At 33.6% G+C, this 15,559-nt stretch overlaps 2 protein-coding genes across 9 annotated transcripts; both read right to left on the bottom strand.

The window, feature by feature from the left end:
- Window positions 1–1,173: 1,173 nt before the first annotated feature.
- On the bottom strand, window positions 1,174–3,365 carry LOC18595104 (beta-amyrin 28-monooxygenase-like). The gene is made up of 3 exons (XM_018122530.2): window positions 2,107–3,365; window positions 1,826–2,013; window positions 1,174–1,722 (listed from the first exon to the last, which is right to left on the bottom strand). The coding sequence occupies exons 1-3, from the start codon at window positions 3,062–3,064 to the stop codon at window positions 1,426–1,428; spliced, it is 1,443 nt and encodes a 480-aa protein (XP_017978019.1). The 5' UTR covers window positions 3,065–3,365; the 3' UTR covers window positions 1,174–1,425.
- A 4,448-nt stretch (window positions 3,366–7,813) lies between these two features.
- Window positions 7,814–13,131, bottom strand: LOC18595103 (NagB/RpiA/CoA transferase-like superfamily protein). 8 transcript variants are annotated; one of them, XM_018123974.2, is made up of 10 exons: window positions 12,903–13,045; window positions 11,879–12,023; window positions 11,628–11,755; window positions 10,903–10,972; window positions 10,420–10,539; window positions 10,127–10,222; window positions 9,988–10,044; window positions 8,713–8,830; window positions 8,556–8,622; window positions 7,814–8,116 (listed from the first exon to the last, which is right to left on the bottom strand). In XM_018123974.2, exons 2-10 carry the CDS (start codon window positions 12,008–12,010, stop codon window positions 8,038–8,040), a joined length of 867 nt encoding a protein of 288 aa, XP_017979463.1. In that variant the 5' UTR covers window positions 12,011–12,023; window positions 12,903–13,045; the 3' UTR covers window positions 7,814–8,037. The 8 variants fall into 8 exon arrangements, with proteins under 8 accessions (XP_017979463.1, XP_007022975.2, XP_017979461.1 ...); XM_007022913.2 differs by lacking the exon at window positions 11,879–12,023 and having other exon boundaries at window positions 10,420–10,524; window positions 12,903–13,131; XM_018123972.2 differs by lacking the exon at window positions 11,879–12,023 and having other exon boundaries at window positions 12,903–13,126.
- Window positions 13,132–15,559: the final 2,428 nt, after the last annotated feature.

Raw genomic sequence — 15,559 nt, 5'->3', positions numbered from 1 at the left:
TTCATTTGCAAAAGAAAGGTTGGGCATTGGTTGGGGGGAGAAATAAGTAATGTACTACTTTTTATTATTATTATTATTTACTTAGAATGTGAAAATGAGAGAGCAGTAAATTTGAAGGTGGATGTAGCTATGAACAATGACTTTTTTTGGCACCACTACACCACCAGGGTGATGCTTTGATTGCTTCTAATCCAAGGATAGGACACCACCATGTTAAACAAAGAAGAAAAGGGAGGCACCTAAAATTAGGTTGGGATTTATTTACCATGTGCTTATATTTTTAATTAAAAAATATATCAATTATCAATGACACAGTCGAAGTAGTGGTTGAGATAAGGATTGATAATCTCTCAATTTTTTATTTTTTTATTATTATATGTATAAAATTTAAAATATGTAAATTTATAATTTATATAATTATTTTTTAATTATCTCTCATGTAAAATTTTGATTTTATTGTTACCTACTCAATAGAGAAAAACCCTTATTTTTATAATTTAAGATCCAACGATCTCTTCTGGACAGGAGATGCATGAGACTTGGGACATGCCATCATTCCCATCACCCTCACTTGAATCTTTTCACCGAGTTGTTAGTACTGCTACTACTGAAAGTCCTTCATCCTACCTCCATCTCCATTGCTCATAATCTTTCTGGGTTTTTTGTTTGTTGTGCTAACCCTCCAATATACCTGCAAAGGTTTCTTCATGAAAGGCTTGTATATATATACACCATTGATCAGTGCAATGTATTTATACAAGTGTTGTGAACACATATCCAAAGAATATTCACTTGATTTGCTGGGATTTGTTCAGTTTGACCTTGAGATCCTTTACACCTTTCACCCTTCCAACTTGCTTATTGCGCGCAGCCAATCGTAATGGGCAAACAAGGAATACACAGTCAAATATTGGAGTGAACAAGTTGAAAGAGGGCATTATGGTCAAATCAAAGGTGGCTTTAACCAGAGCCAAACCAAATATTTTCATCATGGGTCCAGGTTTTGGGACCACCAATGGTGCAGTATCTGACAATAGATTTCTGGTTTTAACTTTAGAAGAAATTGCACATCTCTTTTATGGCTTAGATTCTCTGTAACTAGTAGTAGTAGAGTAAGTCAACTCTTAACAGTAACTAAAAACATTTGTTCAATGTGAAGGGCTGCAATCTGACTTTGGTAAACCTAAAATATGGCTTTATGGCAAAGAAGATACAGCATATCTTGTGGCTCAACCATTTTAACATAAAGAAAGACAGACAGACAACGATTTCAACAAAAAGAAGGGAAAAAGCCATAGGGTTTGGGAGCCTCTTAGGCTAAAACTATATATGGAGAATGGTCCCATAGCTACAACTTTATTAGTTAAATGAGAAAAGTCTCTTTGTATGTTTAGAATCAAAAGGAGAGAGCTTTTAGACGCCAGCCTAGTGACACCGAAGGCGAATGGGGAGCCCTTTTTCTGGTGTTGGCATCATATCTCCAATGATCTTTTCCTTTGGCTCCACCAACTCCCACTTGAACCGTTTCACAACGTTGTGCACGAATGTGAGTATGGCCAGTCGAGCGTACTCTTTCCCTGGACACATCCGAGGTCCACCTCCAAATGGAACGAATGTGAATGGGGGAAAAGTATTTCCTTCATCGTATCTTGAAGGGTCAAATTTGTCTGGTTCTGGAAAGAATTCTGGGTTCCTGTTCGCTGTGCTAACTGTCCAATATACCTGCAGGAAAAGATATTGATTGTTCAGCGTGGAGATTAGTCGTGGTTGGCTGTTTGCTAACTCGGTCATGTTGATCTAGATTATCACATACTAGCGGACATACCTTCCATCCCTTTGGAATGGTGAAACCAGCATAAGTAAACTCTGTGAGGGCTTCCCTGAAAGTTCCCTGAAGTGGAGGTGTCAGTCTCATGACTTCGTACAATACATTCCATGAATACTTCATCTTCTGTATGTCATCCCAATCCAAGAGCTCCCCTGGCTTTTTGGCAGCTGCAACCTCTGATTGCTCTGCACGTTTCAAACATTCACAATAATTAGAACCTGACAAATCAATTTTATGCGAGTAAATAAGAATGAAAGTGGTTGTTTTGATGTATATACCTGCTAAGATTTTGTCATAGATGTCAGGCCTCTCTCCAACGTATTTCATGAAGAAAGTCATAGCAGTAGCCACAGTACTGTACCCTGCAACCAGCAACCCCATAATCTTATCAGCAATCTCAGCCTCCGGCATGTATTTTCCGGACGGGTCAGTGGCCACAATCATATGGGAAAGTATGTCCTGCATAGGTGCTCCTGTCGCCATGGCAGTTTTCTTCTCCTTTATAACTTCTCTTAACTCCTTCCTGATAGCAGCTGCCGCCCTGTTCGCTCTGTAAAAAATTGTCCCTGGAAAGTTCACAGGTATTGAATGCATCCCCAAGGTAATATCATCAAAGTTGGTAACGAGCCTAGAGATACGCTCAGGGTCATCGATGCCCAAGAAGAAACGACATGCGAGAGTCAAGGTCAGGGTCTTAGCAAGAGCGAAGGCCTTCACTTCATCTTTGCCTTGCCAGTATTTCTCCATCTGTTGCTGAGTGATGGAATCCATTTTCCCCAAATACCTCACCAGTGCTTCAGGCTTCAAGAATCCTGGAGACCGCAAAATTTTTGCCTCAGCATCCCTGGCAATCTGAACTGGTGCAGCAGCCTGGTAAGAGCGGAATAGTTTCTGCATCGAGTGAGGTCGGAAAGCTGTGAAGAGCTTTTGCTCATTGGAGAAAAGAAACTTGTGTCCTTCAGGACCACATATGACAGCAGTTTCCTCCCCAAGAATCTTGGTCTTGAAAATATGAGGAGAGTACTTCTTCATCCTATCAAACACAAACTTTTCCGGCTTCCCAAACAGGAATTCAAGAGTTTCACCCATGACAGGCCACCCCAAGCTCCCTGGGGGAAGGTCTTTGGCACCGCTGCTAGTACTAGATCTAGGCCTGGCTCCGAGTCCAAAGACGACGACAACAACAACAACTGTGACAACAATAGGAGCAAGCAAAACAGCAAGAGAGAGCTCCATGGTGATGGTGGTGGGTTTCTGCTTTTGGGAAACGAATGTGGTGGGGATTTAGGCAGTGAAACGTGTTGAGTTATATAGTCCCGAACCAGGATTGCCCCAGTAATCCTACGTAAGACGTACACTGGCATGAACACCTATTATTAAATTAAGAGATTAATGTAGTTTTGTCTTTCAGTAACATCGTAATTGGAACGTTTGCAAAGTCGTCAAGAATGAAGCACAGCTGCATTAATGTTGAAATTTTGACTATGGGGGGAGGATTGGGTTTCAAACTCGAAAACGAAATTACCACCCTGATGGCAAGCTCAAACCAATTTCCATTGCCTTCCTACTGCATCCCCATGAAAGCTAGCTTTTAAAGTACTCTTATTTTGACTTCATTTAAAAGCACTTGAGTAATACTCATCACCAACCCCACTCACAGCAGCAGTTGTGCCCAAACAAGAAAAGTAACCCACCCGTCCAAACTCAATCTCAATCACAAAGAATAAAAGGTGTTGTAATTCTTATCTTAAAAAAAATATATATATATATATATATATATGTATATATTATATGATTTTTTTTCGATGTTTTGTCGAAAGAATTAAAGAAGATTCATGATAATATATTATTGAGTTATAATCGAATTCGATTTCGGATTAATTGAATCAAGTTCATGAGATTAAGTTAAAAGTTTATTATTTATGTAATTAACTCGTGATAGCAAACTCGTAGAATATTATTCAGAATTTCTAAGAGTTGAAGTGGTCATTTGAAACTCATGGAAAATAAAATGACTATGAATAATTCAGCAGTAATTATCATTTTGATGACTTTCCTCTCAGTATTCAAAACGATTAGTACGCCATGGATACCACATGTTCTTCCTGTGGTCCTCGTGGAGGATTACTGTCCCTTCTGCAACTAATTGTCAGCTTCGCTTCTTTCCTTCTTGATTTTTCTTAAGACTATTATGTAATAGGAAGTTGGTTTCTCTTTACTCGTAAATCTCACCTGTTCACACTGTCTTCAAATTCGATTCACAAACACGTTTTAATTTTTTCACGATTGAAGTGTTTATAAAAAAAACCAAAATTTGTATCTTTAATATCAAAATCCAATCGGGGAATTGCTCTCTCTTAATTTGTAAATCTCTTCTGTTCGATATTTTTTATTTCAATTTGTTAATATGTTTTAACTCTTTTAACGATTGAGACGTTCGGATAAGAATTAAAATCCACATCTTTATTTAACATCAAAATTAAATACAATTATTTAATTATGTTAGTTAGAAAGAATGATGATTCATTTAAAGCTAAGTCAAAGACATCAAAGAGACTATTAATTGACAAGAAGATAATTCGTTAAAGGTCCACATATATATATATATATCATGATGTCTAAGGACAATTGGTCTATAGCTTAAGAGCCCTAATACAGTGATAAAAGCATTTTAATTATAACATATATATATATATATATATGTTAATATCCTTTTTTATTAGTTAGCTTAACTAAGGCCTTCAAAATTGTTCTTAGTGGCCGGTATTCTTTCACTAGCTAGCATGGTTTGAATCATTCCACGTTTTTCATTTTATTTTTTTTATGATAATTTTTTTTTTATAATTTGTGGAGAGGGGATTCGAACTCTTCTCTTTAGGCAGGAGGATTATGTACAAACTAATAAAATAAATACTCGAGTGCTTTTTTTATGATAAATTTCATTTTTATGGTTTCAATTTTTTTCATATGATATTTAATGATTTTCTTTATCTCAATTAACATCTCGTAAATATTATTTTTTCAATTAATCCTTTGTGCATAATTTTTATTTCCACATAAGTTAGGCGATTAATTTTATCCAATAAAAATATTAAAATATTTTCAATTCAAAATTAACTTATTTATTCACATTTGAATATATTTTATAATTTTACTAGACAAAATTATTTAGTTTAATTTCTCGTGAGAACATAAGTTATTCACAAAGTACTAATTGAAAAAATAAGATATCCATGTGATGTTAACCAAGAAAAAGAATGAATTAGCTTAAATGAGACTGAAATTAATAATTTAAACTTTTCACGATCCCCCTAATTCTCCTTATATTAATTGATTAATTTTTCTTAAATATAGTCTAATGTTTATAATTACAACGTTCTAAACACGGATTTTAGCAATTGTTTATTGATAATTTTCCAAGAAATCAACCTATTATAATAAAAAAATCAAAATCAAGAAAACAGTAAGAAAGAATATCAAATGTCAATTAGTGTATATATATATATATATATATTTGTATAGCAGTCTTTTGTTGAATTTACTTTACATCTGAAAAGAAAACCGAGGGCCATTTTCCTAGTTTATATATATATATATCCATCAATTACACTCCTAAAAAATAAAAATAAAAATATTATTATAAAATAAAAAAATAATATTCTGGATTTTAACTTATAAAAAATTTCTACACGTGACACCTACGCAATTTATTTTGAATACTTTATACAAATCGAAGTCTACTCTGTTTTTTTGGACAGTACCATCGTTCATCACTGATTGCAAAACAACTTTTTATACATTTTATAGCAAATTATCTTTATAAATATGTAAAAATTTAATCAGCAGGATGAAACTAAAGAGGAATATATAGTATTCGGTTTTACATTTCTTTTGTTTAGTAGTTGTTATGATACGTTAATTTCATTCATAATTTTTAACGTATTTAGAAAAAATCATAATATTATTACGAAGAAATCCTCATTCATTATAAATTTCACTGCTTAACTCGGGTAACTCATAATTAATTAATTGACTTCCTTTTATGCCGTTTCTTTGCTGGTGACGGTCTTTGTCTGATACCATTATGCTTAACTTGACTGAAATCCTCTAACCATTTCAGACGTCCCATTAATCAAACATGGAACTATGTCCTGTAATTCCATCAAATTTCTCAGGTTTCTATGGTCGATAGCGGTTCTTGGCAGTTGTCATTAATTTATCCCACAATTCAATTCCACGTTACCGTAAGGAATGAGGAAACAACAAATGTTTTTTAACAAATATTTAACTGGCCTAATTCGATGTCCATAATTTTTATGTTATTATAATTAATGTAAAAATTATGTAATGTATAAAATATTTAAAAACAAACCTCAAACTCGAGCTTTTGAAATAAACTTAGTTTCGATTCAGATTAAAATTTAAATTCATGAAACATTTTCTATTCCGATGTATTCTTGTATTTATTCTACTCTTATTTATATCTTTATAATTACTTTAAATTATTATAAAAAAATTTAATTCTTTATGTAAAAATTACAATGACAACGTATCAAATATAAATTTTTATTTTACGGTTAATCGTAACACTTAAATGCAAATGATGATCAGAATCCCTTCATTGCATCTAAATAATTAAATATTGATTTGATTAAAAAAAATGTTAGACTATGAACAGTAGGATCAAGTGGGGTTGGTTGCCAGAGATAAAATTGGAAAGAAAAGGACCTGTGTTGTCTTCCAACGAGAGGGAATTTCTATTTTTGATTAGGCACATATGAACGTTGACTCAATTACTGCCTATCATTCGTAGAAAATACGAATCATTGATCCAAACTCGACATAATCTGAATTCAAATTATTATTATTATATAATATAATTTTTTTAAAAAAAATAAAATCTTGAAACTTGTGAGGATGTTTCAATAGTCAAGAAGGGAGACTTGAGAATATTTGGATGTCAGCCATCAATGGTCCCAGAAGAAAATTCTGAGTGTTTATCTACTTGTTTGACATTCAATTTCAGTCCATGTCAATGGAAAATACAAGAAAAAGAAAATAATGGCAGTGAGATTACGCAGAACATTAAGGTGGAAAATTATTGACATTGAAATTGAGAAACATAAGTCCATTTAGGTATGAATCTCAACTTCTTCAATGTAAATGTGTTGTGTGTGTGTGTGTGCCTATATATATATATATATATATATATATATTAATCAACATATTGATCAAAGTTTTAATTTTTTAACTCAACATGTAAAATGTGTTACATTAATTGTCATAATATTGTACTACCAATAATATATATATATATATATATATATTATAATCGGAGAAAGAGAGATTTAAATTCTGTTTTTTAAATAGGGGATCGTGTATCAACTAATAAATAAAATATTCGGTGCTAACCGATAATTTTTTATTTATGTATGTTTTATGAATTGTGATAACATATATATGTGATTTTATCTCGTTATATAATTTTTTGAACAAATGAACTCAATTTTGATATTTTTTTTAATAAAAGTATACGATGAAACTCAACTGAATAAGGGGATGTCCTCAGAAAATTGGGTTGAATTTAGTCCATCTTCTTTAATATACATTCTTAACAAGGATAGTCTTCCAGCTCTTTGTTTTTGCTTTCTGTCTTGTTTCTTTGGAAATTAACCTGACATATCATACACTGTTTTACAATGAAATATAGTTCATGTTTGGTCAAAATAATAATAATAATAATAATAATAAAATAAAATGGAGCAGATGGAATAACAAATTCTTTCTGGAAGTAGCCAAGGTCTTGGATTGAAAGTGATTGCTAAGGTTTCATTATTGGCAATTGATGTTTCTCTAAGCTCTTTTTTTCCAGTTCTGGTTTCAGGTATAATGTTTTTACAGGAAGAAAGTATAAAGCTCCTGCCCTGACTCATCCCCTGAATACTGAAGGGAGATCAGTCAAAATTTTGTTATCTAGAAGGCCAATAAACAAAATCAACATCCATATTATCAAAAAACAAAAATCAACATCCACAATGTGCAACTTGAGTCACGAGTTTGACTATGGAGAGAAAGACAAAAAGCTAGCGATATTGAATGAAAAACTTGAGGATTCTCTCTGTCAGAAGGAGAAGTTTATACCAATATTTCATTTATAATTGTACATGCAAGAACTATCCTGCAATAGTCTATGTGGCAAGCTTGCTTGATTAAACTCCTCCAACTGTGTTTGTTGGAACATTATCAACAATTGACAACCCACTTTCAGAAGCAACAATTGCTTTGCATCTGTAGTCCATCATATCAAGAGGAGGTTAGATAAAACATAACATAAAACGGGAATAAAACAAATCAATGAAATATTATTAGGTAAATATGTGTATTTGCATGTGTTTGTTTTGTCCAGATGAAGGGGGGGGGGGGGGGGGGGGGGGGGAATGCAACAACTGATTATGGCTTGCACAGTCAATGCATCACTTGATGGAAAAAATCAGAGTAGAATAAGTCACAGACTCCTAGCAGATTTGCCACACATCGAATCACGAGTACCAATGTTTGAGATGCATCTCATTCCCATCCATGTCACTGAATTTTAAACTTTAATTAGTAGTATGAGTGTTAAGCTCAATTTGAAACATTAGACTCACAACACTAAGTTATCTTACTTCAGTAAGTGTTCATTGAAAAGGAAAGAAAAGAAAGTTCGCAAGGGAAGAATGAAACTCACGGGAATTTGGAAACAACTCCATGGTCTACAACACCATCAACTTTTTCAAGGCTTTCAGCAACTTCAGCTACAAGTAAATTTATGCAAGTTAGAAAAAAAAATTCCAACAAATGAGCAAGTTGTCATTACATTAAAACATGATGATTCTCAAACCTACCAAGACTGGCTATTGGAGATGTAAAGATGACATCAAGAACACTATGACCTTCTCTAGTAACTAATGGAAAGTCACCTCCAAGTGGATCTGCGTGTCCTATAGATGGTCTCCTCCATACCTTATCAAAGCAAAGGAAGAAAAATCATTAGAGTAGAAAAGGACTTAAAATTTAATACAAATTGACCAAATAGATAGCTCATTAAATATCCTGCATACTAATTCAATTATAAAACCACAGTACTAAGGAAACTACTTATAGTACACTGGCAAGCAGTTTGTTTTAAGAGACAAAAAAAAAAAAAAAAAAAAGGAAAAGGCCAATGGTAAATACTTTGAGAAGATTCTACTTTCTTTGACTAAGTCTCCTGACGTAGGATAGAATGCTCTGCCGACAAAAGATCTTTAATTTTAGCAGCATTCCAGTATACTAAATGTTCTCTCTGAAAGGTTTGAAATTCTAATGATGCCAAAACTTTGGGTGATGCCAATAAAGACATATTGCCTATGAAAATCTAGCTATGTGCAAAAAAATAAATAAGAAATAAAAAAGAAAATATTTGAAAAAATAGAAAAGACCTAAACAATCAGGCTAAAGGCTGCCAAAATCAGGAAAAAATAAGGAAAAAATCTTGATGCAAACTGCTCTAAAACAGGAAAGCAGGCTGATGACTACAAAGATGCAGATAGACTATTCATATCTTTAACCTAGTAACTTGGACCATTAGAACCTACGGTACAGACCAAAATAAATAATAAAAAGACTCAGGAGCCAATGCTTATGCTATAGCCCATTGCGATATATCTATAACTTTACCGGATAACCCTTAATTGCTAAAGTCAAAAGGAAGCCAAAGCAAAGAATCAAGAATGTTCATGACTTCTAAATCTTCTTAATCCTTTTATGATCTGCACTAGCTTGACAACAAAGAAAATTGTTCTTTCTTCCCAGTCATCTAAGAAGTCAATTCTTAAACAGAAGAGAAAAGCATTGAGAAAGATATACAATTGTGAAAATATTTAAACTTATTAAGCATGCTTGCACACCCTTCTCAGCAGCTGCAATCAACTTATAGATAACAAAAATTATTCATGAACATCACATTGTTATGCTCCTTATAACTATTCTTTCTTTTGGCCAATGGAAACAACCCAACCACATTAAGTACAAAGCAAAGCATGGTAGGAGATGAGTCGCACAAAGCAAAGCAAAGCATGATAGATAGATAGACAGACAGATAGCAAAGTATGGGAGATATTGTCCTTAAAAGAGCTTACCTCTGCATCACCTAAAAATAGGTCATCAATCTCTTCAGCAGTTTCCAACCAGTTGAGCTGAAAAATGTATAAGTGTTACATCAGTTCATCATTCTTTTCCTTCCTTTGCAGCAGTGAGCAGATGCATTTAGCTACTCACAGATTCTACTAGAACTGGAATAGAACCTTCTAAACCACATTTATATAGATCTTCTTTAACCATGAATACAAGCTGATCAGCCATGCTTACCACCAACTGCGAATGAAAGTTACCAATAAGTGTTTCAGCCTTAAGTAATTAAAATACAGTGTAAATAAATTTTAGATTGTATAAATTCAGAGCATTAATGCTAAGAAATATCTTGAGTACTTACATGTATTCAGGTAATTTTCCACGCTATGGCTCTGCCTAGAGAGCCATGGAAATAGGACAGACAACAAAACTTGACTCACCTTCTCTTGGATTATGGACTCCTCACCTTGCAATCTTCGGCGTCCAATGACTGAAATTAGTGTTCTTTCCTCTATTATATCAACATCATCAAATGCAAAATCAATCTGCAAAAAGCAACCCTACTTCTTACCATAATAAAGTTTGAATTTTGAAGCATAGGTCAGAACCATGAAAGTCTAAAGGCTGGAAATAAAATTATAGAAGTAGAGCACTAATTTCTACAGAAGAAAAATAATCATATAATATTAATTAATGGCATTATTTTATTTGTTTTGACCTGTAAATGCTTAGTGGCCCAACAACAAAGAAGAAACTTTTCACTCTACCGCAGATTTTGCTTAAATAAATTCACAGGAAATGCTTGACGAAGAGTTTTTGTCAGTTCAACAAATTAAAGCATTCAAGCAGAACTGTAAAACAAAGAAGCAACTGTCAAAACCCAATTAATGGAAAACTATCAGTTGACTAGAGTTAGGACCTACTTGAGAACTGTTTTCATATTCTCCTAATGGGATTCCTGCCTTTGCTGCCTCACTTGCACTCACTACAGACCTGCACAAATCTAGAGCAACTTAGACATATTAATAGTAAATAACATATAAGGCTGCAAAGAACAGACGTATAAGAAACAAAAATTGAAAAAGAAAAAAAGGTTCTCATGAAAAACAAAATTAAATACAATGAGAATGCAGTAAAGCAGATGATAATAATTATAAAAGCCAAGCAAGAAGACAGAGAATCACCAAATGACAAAACTAGGAAAGAAGAGCTGCACATCTCATGGAGCCTTTTGAGAATAGTAAACCAGTGTCACCTAAATAATAGTAGAATAAAAGACCTCCAAAGGGCAGGACAAGTTCAAAGGGGGGAAAAGTTGCCCCAATATTAATTTTTCCACCAAGAACATTCAAAGGCAATCATGAAGTTTTAACTCAAGAGTTTTGAGTCATGTTGAATGCAAATCAACGAGAAAGTCAGAACAGAAGATATCCTAGATAAATGCCCCTTTTATGAAATATACTATTTACTTTGCACAGTCTAGAAGAGCATTAATCAAGACTAAGAATGGAATCCTTCAATAAAATCATTCCAGGTGTGAGAATTCATATGACAAAAAACTAGATGGAAATGGAAAATGGGGAGGGGTAGATAAAATTCAAAAGAGAAAAACTATTATTGATGTGAGAAGAGAAAAATGAAAACTCACGTGGGTATCCCTACTAGGTCTTTTAATGCACCTGCACGAAGTTGCTGACCCAAATATTCTATGGCCATGCCTGAAGCTTGACCAGACCCCAGTCCAATAACCATTCCACTTTTTACATATGCATCAATCTAGCAATAAAAAAGAAAAGAAATAAATCATGCTTTTTTTTAATTATTTCATATAGATTCAAATTTGCATAGAAAGATAGATAAAGTTTAAGAAAGAATTGGGACAAAAAAGAATCAACATACATATAGACATACACACACATGTATTCCATTTCTCTTGATTTGCCAAGGATTTTTATGCTGCACTTTTCCAGCGCAGCACCACCATCTGTGCACTGAACTCACCCATTTGCATTCGCTTTCTCCTCGTATCATGTTTTCTCCTCAGCTATTAGGCCACAATATAACCAATTATATGCAACTAACAACTCAACTCCTAGTTTGATTTAAATTTTTATAAACTGTGAGATTCAGAAACTAAGTGAGTGTTCTTGGAAGTAAATTACTAGAAAAGGGAATCATATCATGTACTCATCAACTTTGGAACTCCCTAGCTCAAAGAGATTTCGAAAGCTCACAACATTCACCTTTAGCACCTTCCAAGCCTATCATCTTAAAGCTTTTTCATTCACTTCTAACTAAATGGCTCTAATGAATACAATTTTAACTAAGCTGAAAAAGAATACTAATCCGTGTGAAAACGGAGCAGAAGTTGGAAATAACCCTTAAACCACTAATTACATATTCAAAGAATCAGTCTTGCAGGCCTATAAAAATCAAACTTAACACAATATTGTTGTGCCTTACATTTCTTCCTTATCTACAAACAAATAATTAATCTGCCTCCTTATGTGAAAAGCTAAGGTACAAATTGATAAATAACATTTTTGGAGACCAAAACGCATGATTTTAGCTTATAAAACAATTTCCTTAGAACCAATGTCGCTTTTTAATTCATTACTTCATACCACTTGCTAAGCTTTTGCTATTTAGGTGGCAGAAAGAAAATAACAAAAGATAAGTAACAACCAAAGGGGAACTCATAATAATTGTTTTAATCAATGAATAAATTCTGGTCCAAAGCAAAACTAGCATGAGGCAGGCAAATGCTAGTAAGTGATGCAAGTTTGAGAGGTGAAAATGATAAATGTTTGGGTGATTAAACATGCCCAGAGAACCCAGTTTCCCAGTTATATAAAAATTTGCAATTCCATAGTATCATGTAAGTGAAAAAAGCCAAAAGAAAATTGAATGTAGATTAGAGTACAGTGTGCTTGGCGGCTCGGAAAAGAGGGGAAGCCTCAGAAAGAGAGCATGATGTTGCTGGTTTCCTTTTCCTTATTCTGGGATTGGTCTTCCAAGCTACAGGGAAATGGAGATGCGGAATGGCTGATGCCATTCTGTCCTTCTTTCTTGCTTTCCCGGTCTTAGGTCTTATCTCAATGTTTCTGGTTTCAAATGAACGCTTTGGTACGCGGCTTTTTCGTTTTTTATTTTCTTCCAACTACCTTAAAGATCAAACTATTATATATATAATTTTTAAATTTATATAAAATATATATTTTTAATATTAACTTTCATTCTATATCTTATAATTTATAAAAATAAATTATGATAAATTTTAATCTTTTATTTAAAACTGAACCGATCGAACTAATTTCATGTTTGACTTGTTCAATCTCTTTTATATTTAGTCAATTTTTTAAAAATATTTAATTTATTTGATTTTTAAGTATAACAGGTGATAATTTTATTCAATAAAATTATCAAAATATTTTTAATTTAAATTTAATTTATTTGTTTATATTTAAAGATATTTTTGCAATTTAAGGTTAAAAAATAATATAATCTCTGGTGAGAATAAAAATTATTTATAAAATACTAATTAAAAAAAATCATAAGATGTCATGTAAAAAAATATTAAAATCACAAAAAATATAAATAGAGTTTTTTTTTTGCTGCTTCGATAATAAGTGTAGTAAAATTTGATTTAACTTGTAAGAACCTTACCAATTTTAAATCTTGATAAACATTTTAGCAAAATCTTGAACTTTTATTGAACTAATTAAAGACAAATTAATAATTATATTTTCTATTGTCAAATTTTTTCGATCATTTTGTTTTAGATTTTTGAATAATCATCAGATCATTAGTTAGGTTATTTGTATTGTAAGCATATCTTAAAATGTGATTAACAAAATACATAATTTTAAAAAATAATGTATTTAGTTATGTATTTTACATCCTAATAATCTTATCTCTCATTTATAGCCTCACATAGTTTTTCTATTTAATTAAAATTTTGGCTTTTTATTTTTCTTTAGTTTGTTTTTTTTTTTTTTTTTATAAAATAAAATTATCAATTAAACAAAAACTTTTCAGACACCAAACAAGTTATTGGGCCTATTTATCTTTCTGGCCTGTTAATTTTTTGAAGTGAATAAGAGGGCCGACCATGGGCACGGGTCAAAGAGAGAAAGTCATCCCTCCGTCACTCCCGCTTGAGAATCAAAACCCTAGGGTTTTGTCTTTCTCTTCCATTTCCATTCCCATTCCCATCCGTCGTCTGCACTCCCAAATCGCAACATTGTCGATGTGTTTCGACGCAGTGGGTGGTAAAGGCTTGGCCTACTTTACATTCGCTGTGGAAACGGCGGCCTTATTGTCTTCACAAATGAAGGAGCCTCCCCCGCTGGAGAAGCTAGCCTCTGTAGAGGGTGACAAAACGTGCGCCTACATGGGCTGGGGTGCCTTGGGCCCCCAAATCCTTCTTGCCGGTGTACTGAAGCGAAACCAAGACCCAAATAATCCTTTCCGAAGATACAGCTTTACTGCTCGCGTTTGATACCCAGGACGCCTCCCCAGGCCAGCCTTCCTTTGTTCCATATACTCGGATGTTATCTGCAAAAGCTGAGCCTTTCATGGCGGAAATTGACGGTAAGCTATATGTTTTGAATAGTTCCAGGTCGATTCATGAATGCATAAAAACATTTGAAGTTTTCGATCCAAAGCTGAATAACTGGACAGGACTCTCTGATCCACCATTTATTACCGGTAGGCTTCCAGCCAGGCCTGGAATTACTGAATTCTCTTACCTCACACTCACTTCTTATAAGGAAATTTTCTTGTCAAGTCCAGCTTTTGGTGTTCTACGTTACAACATTGATCGCAACTTTTGGTACAGTGATATAGCGTTTGGTCGCCCACTTCTTCCCTTTGTGGATAAGTCCGGTGTAAGCTTTAATTTTGGTGATGAAGATGTGCGTTCGCTTTGAAAAATGGTTTTTTACGGCCTATCTGGTTAAGAAAATATGGGATTTTAAAACGGTGACCAAAGTGCAAAAGCTTGGATTGATCGCATCTGAGGATTATGTGTGTTGTTGTTTTGCAAACTTGAGGGTCAGAAGATGTGTCTTGTTACAATTATCGAGGATCCAGACTTAGATGAGATTGATGTTGTTGTGGCCACTTGTGAATTTAGCGGCTCAAGGACATTGCAGATTCTCAAGGCAAACTAGTTGTGGACGATACCAATGGCTGTGATTTCACTTTGGAGGAAGAAAAGGCTATTTTGAAATCTGATTTTTTGTGAGGGATTTTGTGGATTTTCGTATCCTCAGTAAATATTGTTATCCCTGTGATTGATTTGCTACTGGGTCTTGCGTTCTTTGGAAAGCAATTGGGTGCTTCACGCTGTAAGTCCTTCCACATTAGCTGCTTTTTAAGTTAATTCATGTTGATCCTTTTGATGTTTGTTGGTGAGGAAGTTTAATATGCCCTATCCCCATGCTTATAACTTGCCGTCTAAAAGGACTACATGCCCTAAATAAGCCATTTGTTAACTATTGATTGCATAAACTTTTGAACAATTGCATTTACATAAATGATGGCATCCAAATTTTCATCGCATACTGGCAATGGCAA

Source organism: Theobroma cacao, chromosome 6, assembly GCF_053813885.1.
Source record: "Theobroma cacao isolate CCN51 chromosome 6, ASM5381388v1, whole genome shotgun sequence".
NCBI lineage: Eukaryota > Viridiplantae > Streptophyta > Magnoliopsida > Malvales > Malvaceae > Theobroma > Theobroma cacao.
This window is presented reverse-complemented; position numbering and strand designations above follow the sequence as displayed.

Coding starts and splice junctions, on each gene's coding strand:
- LOC18595103 (XM_018123972.2), bottom strand. CDS start 13,034: ATGGCATCAGCCATTCCGCATCTCCATTTCCCTGTAGCTTGGAAGACC. Junction 10,540..10,902: donor AATATGAAAACAGTTCTCAA/GTAGGTCCTAAC, acceptor GGTAAGAAGTAG/GGTTGCTTTTTGCAGATTGA. Junction 8,117..8,555: donor GGAGTTGTTTCCAAATTCCC/GTGAGTTTCATT, acceptor GATGGACTACAG/ATGCAAAGCAATTGTTGCTT.
- LOC18595104 (XM_018122530.2), bottom strand. CDS start 3,064: ATGGAGCTCTCTCTTGCTGTTTTGCTTGCTCCTATTGTTGTCACAGTT. Junction 2,014..2,106: donor CTATGACAAAATCTTAGCAG/GTATATACATCA, acceptor TGAAACGTGCAG/AGCAATCAGAGGTTGCAGCT. Junction 1,723..1,825: donor CCATTCCAAAGGGATGGAAG/GTATGTCCGCTA, acceptor CTTTTCCTGCAG/GTATATTGGACAGTTAGCAC.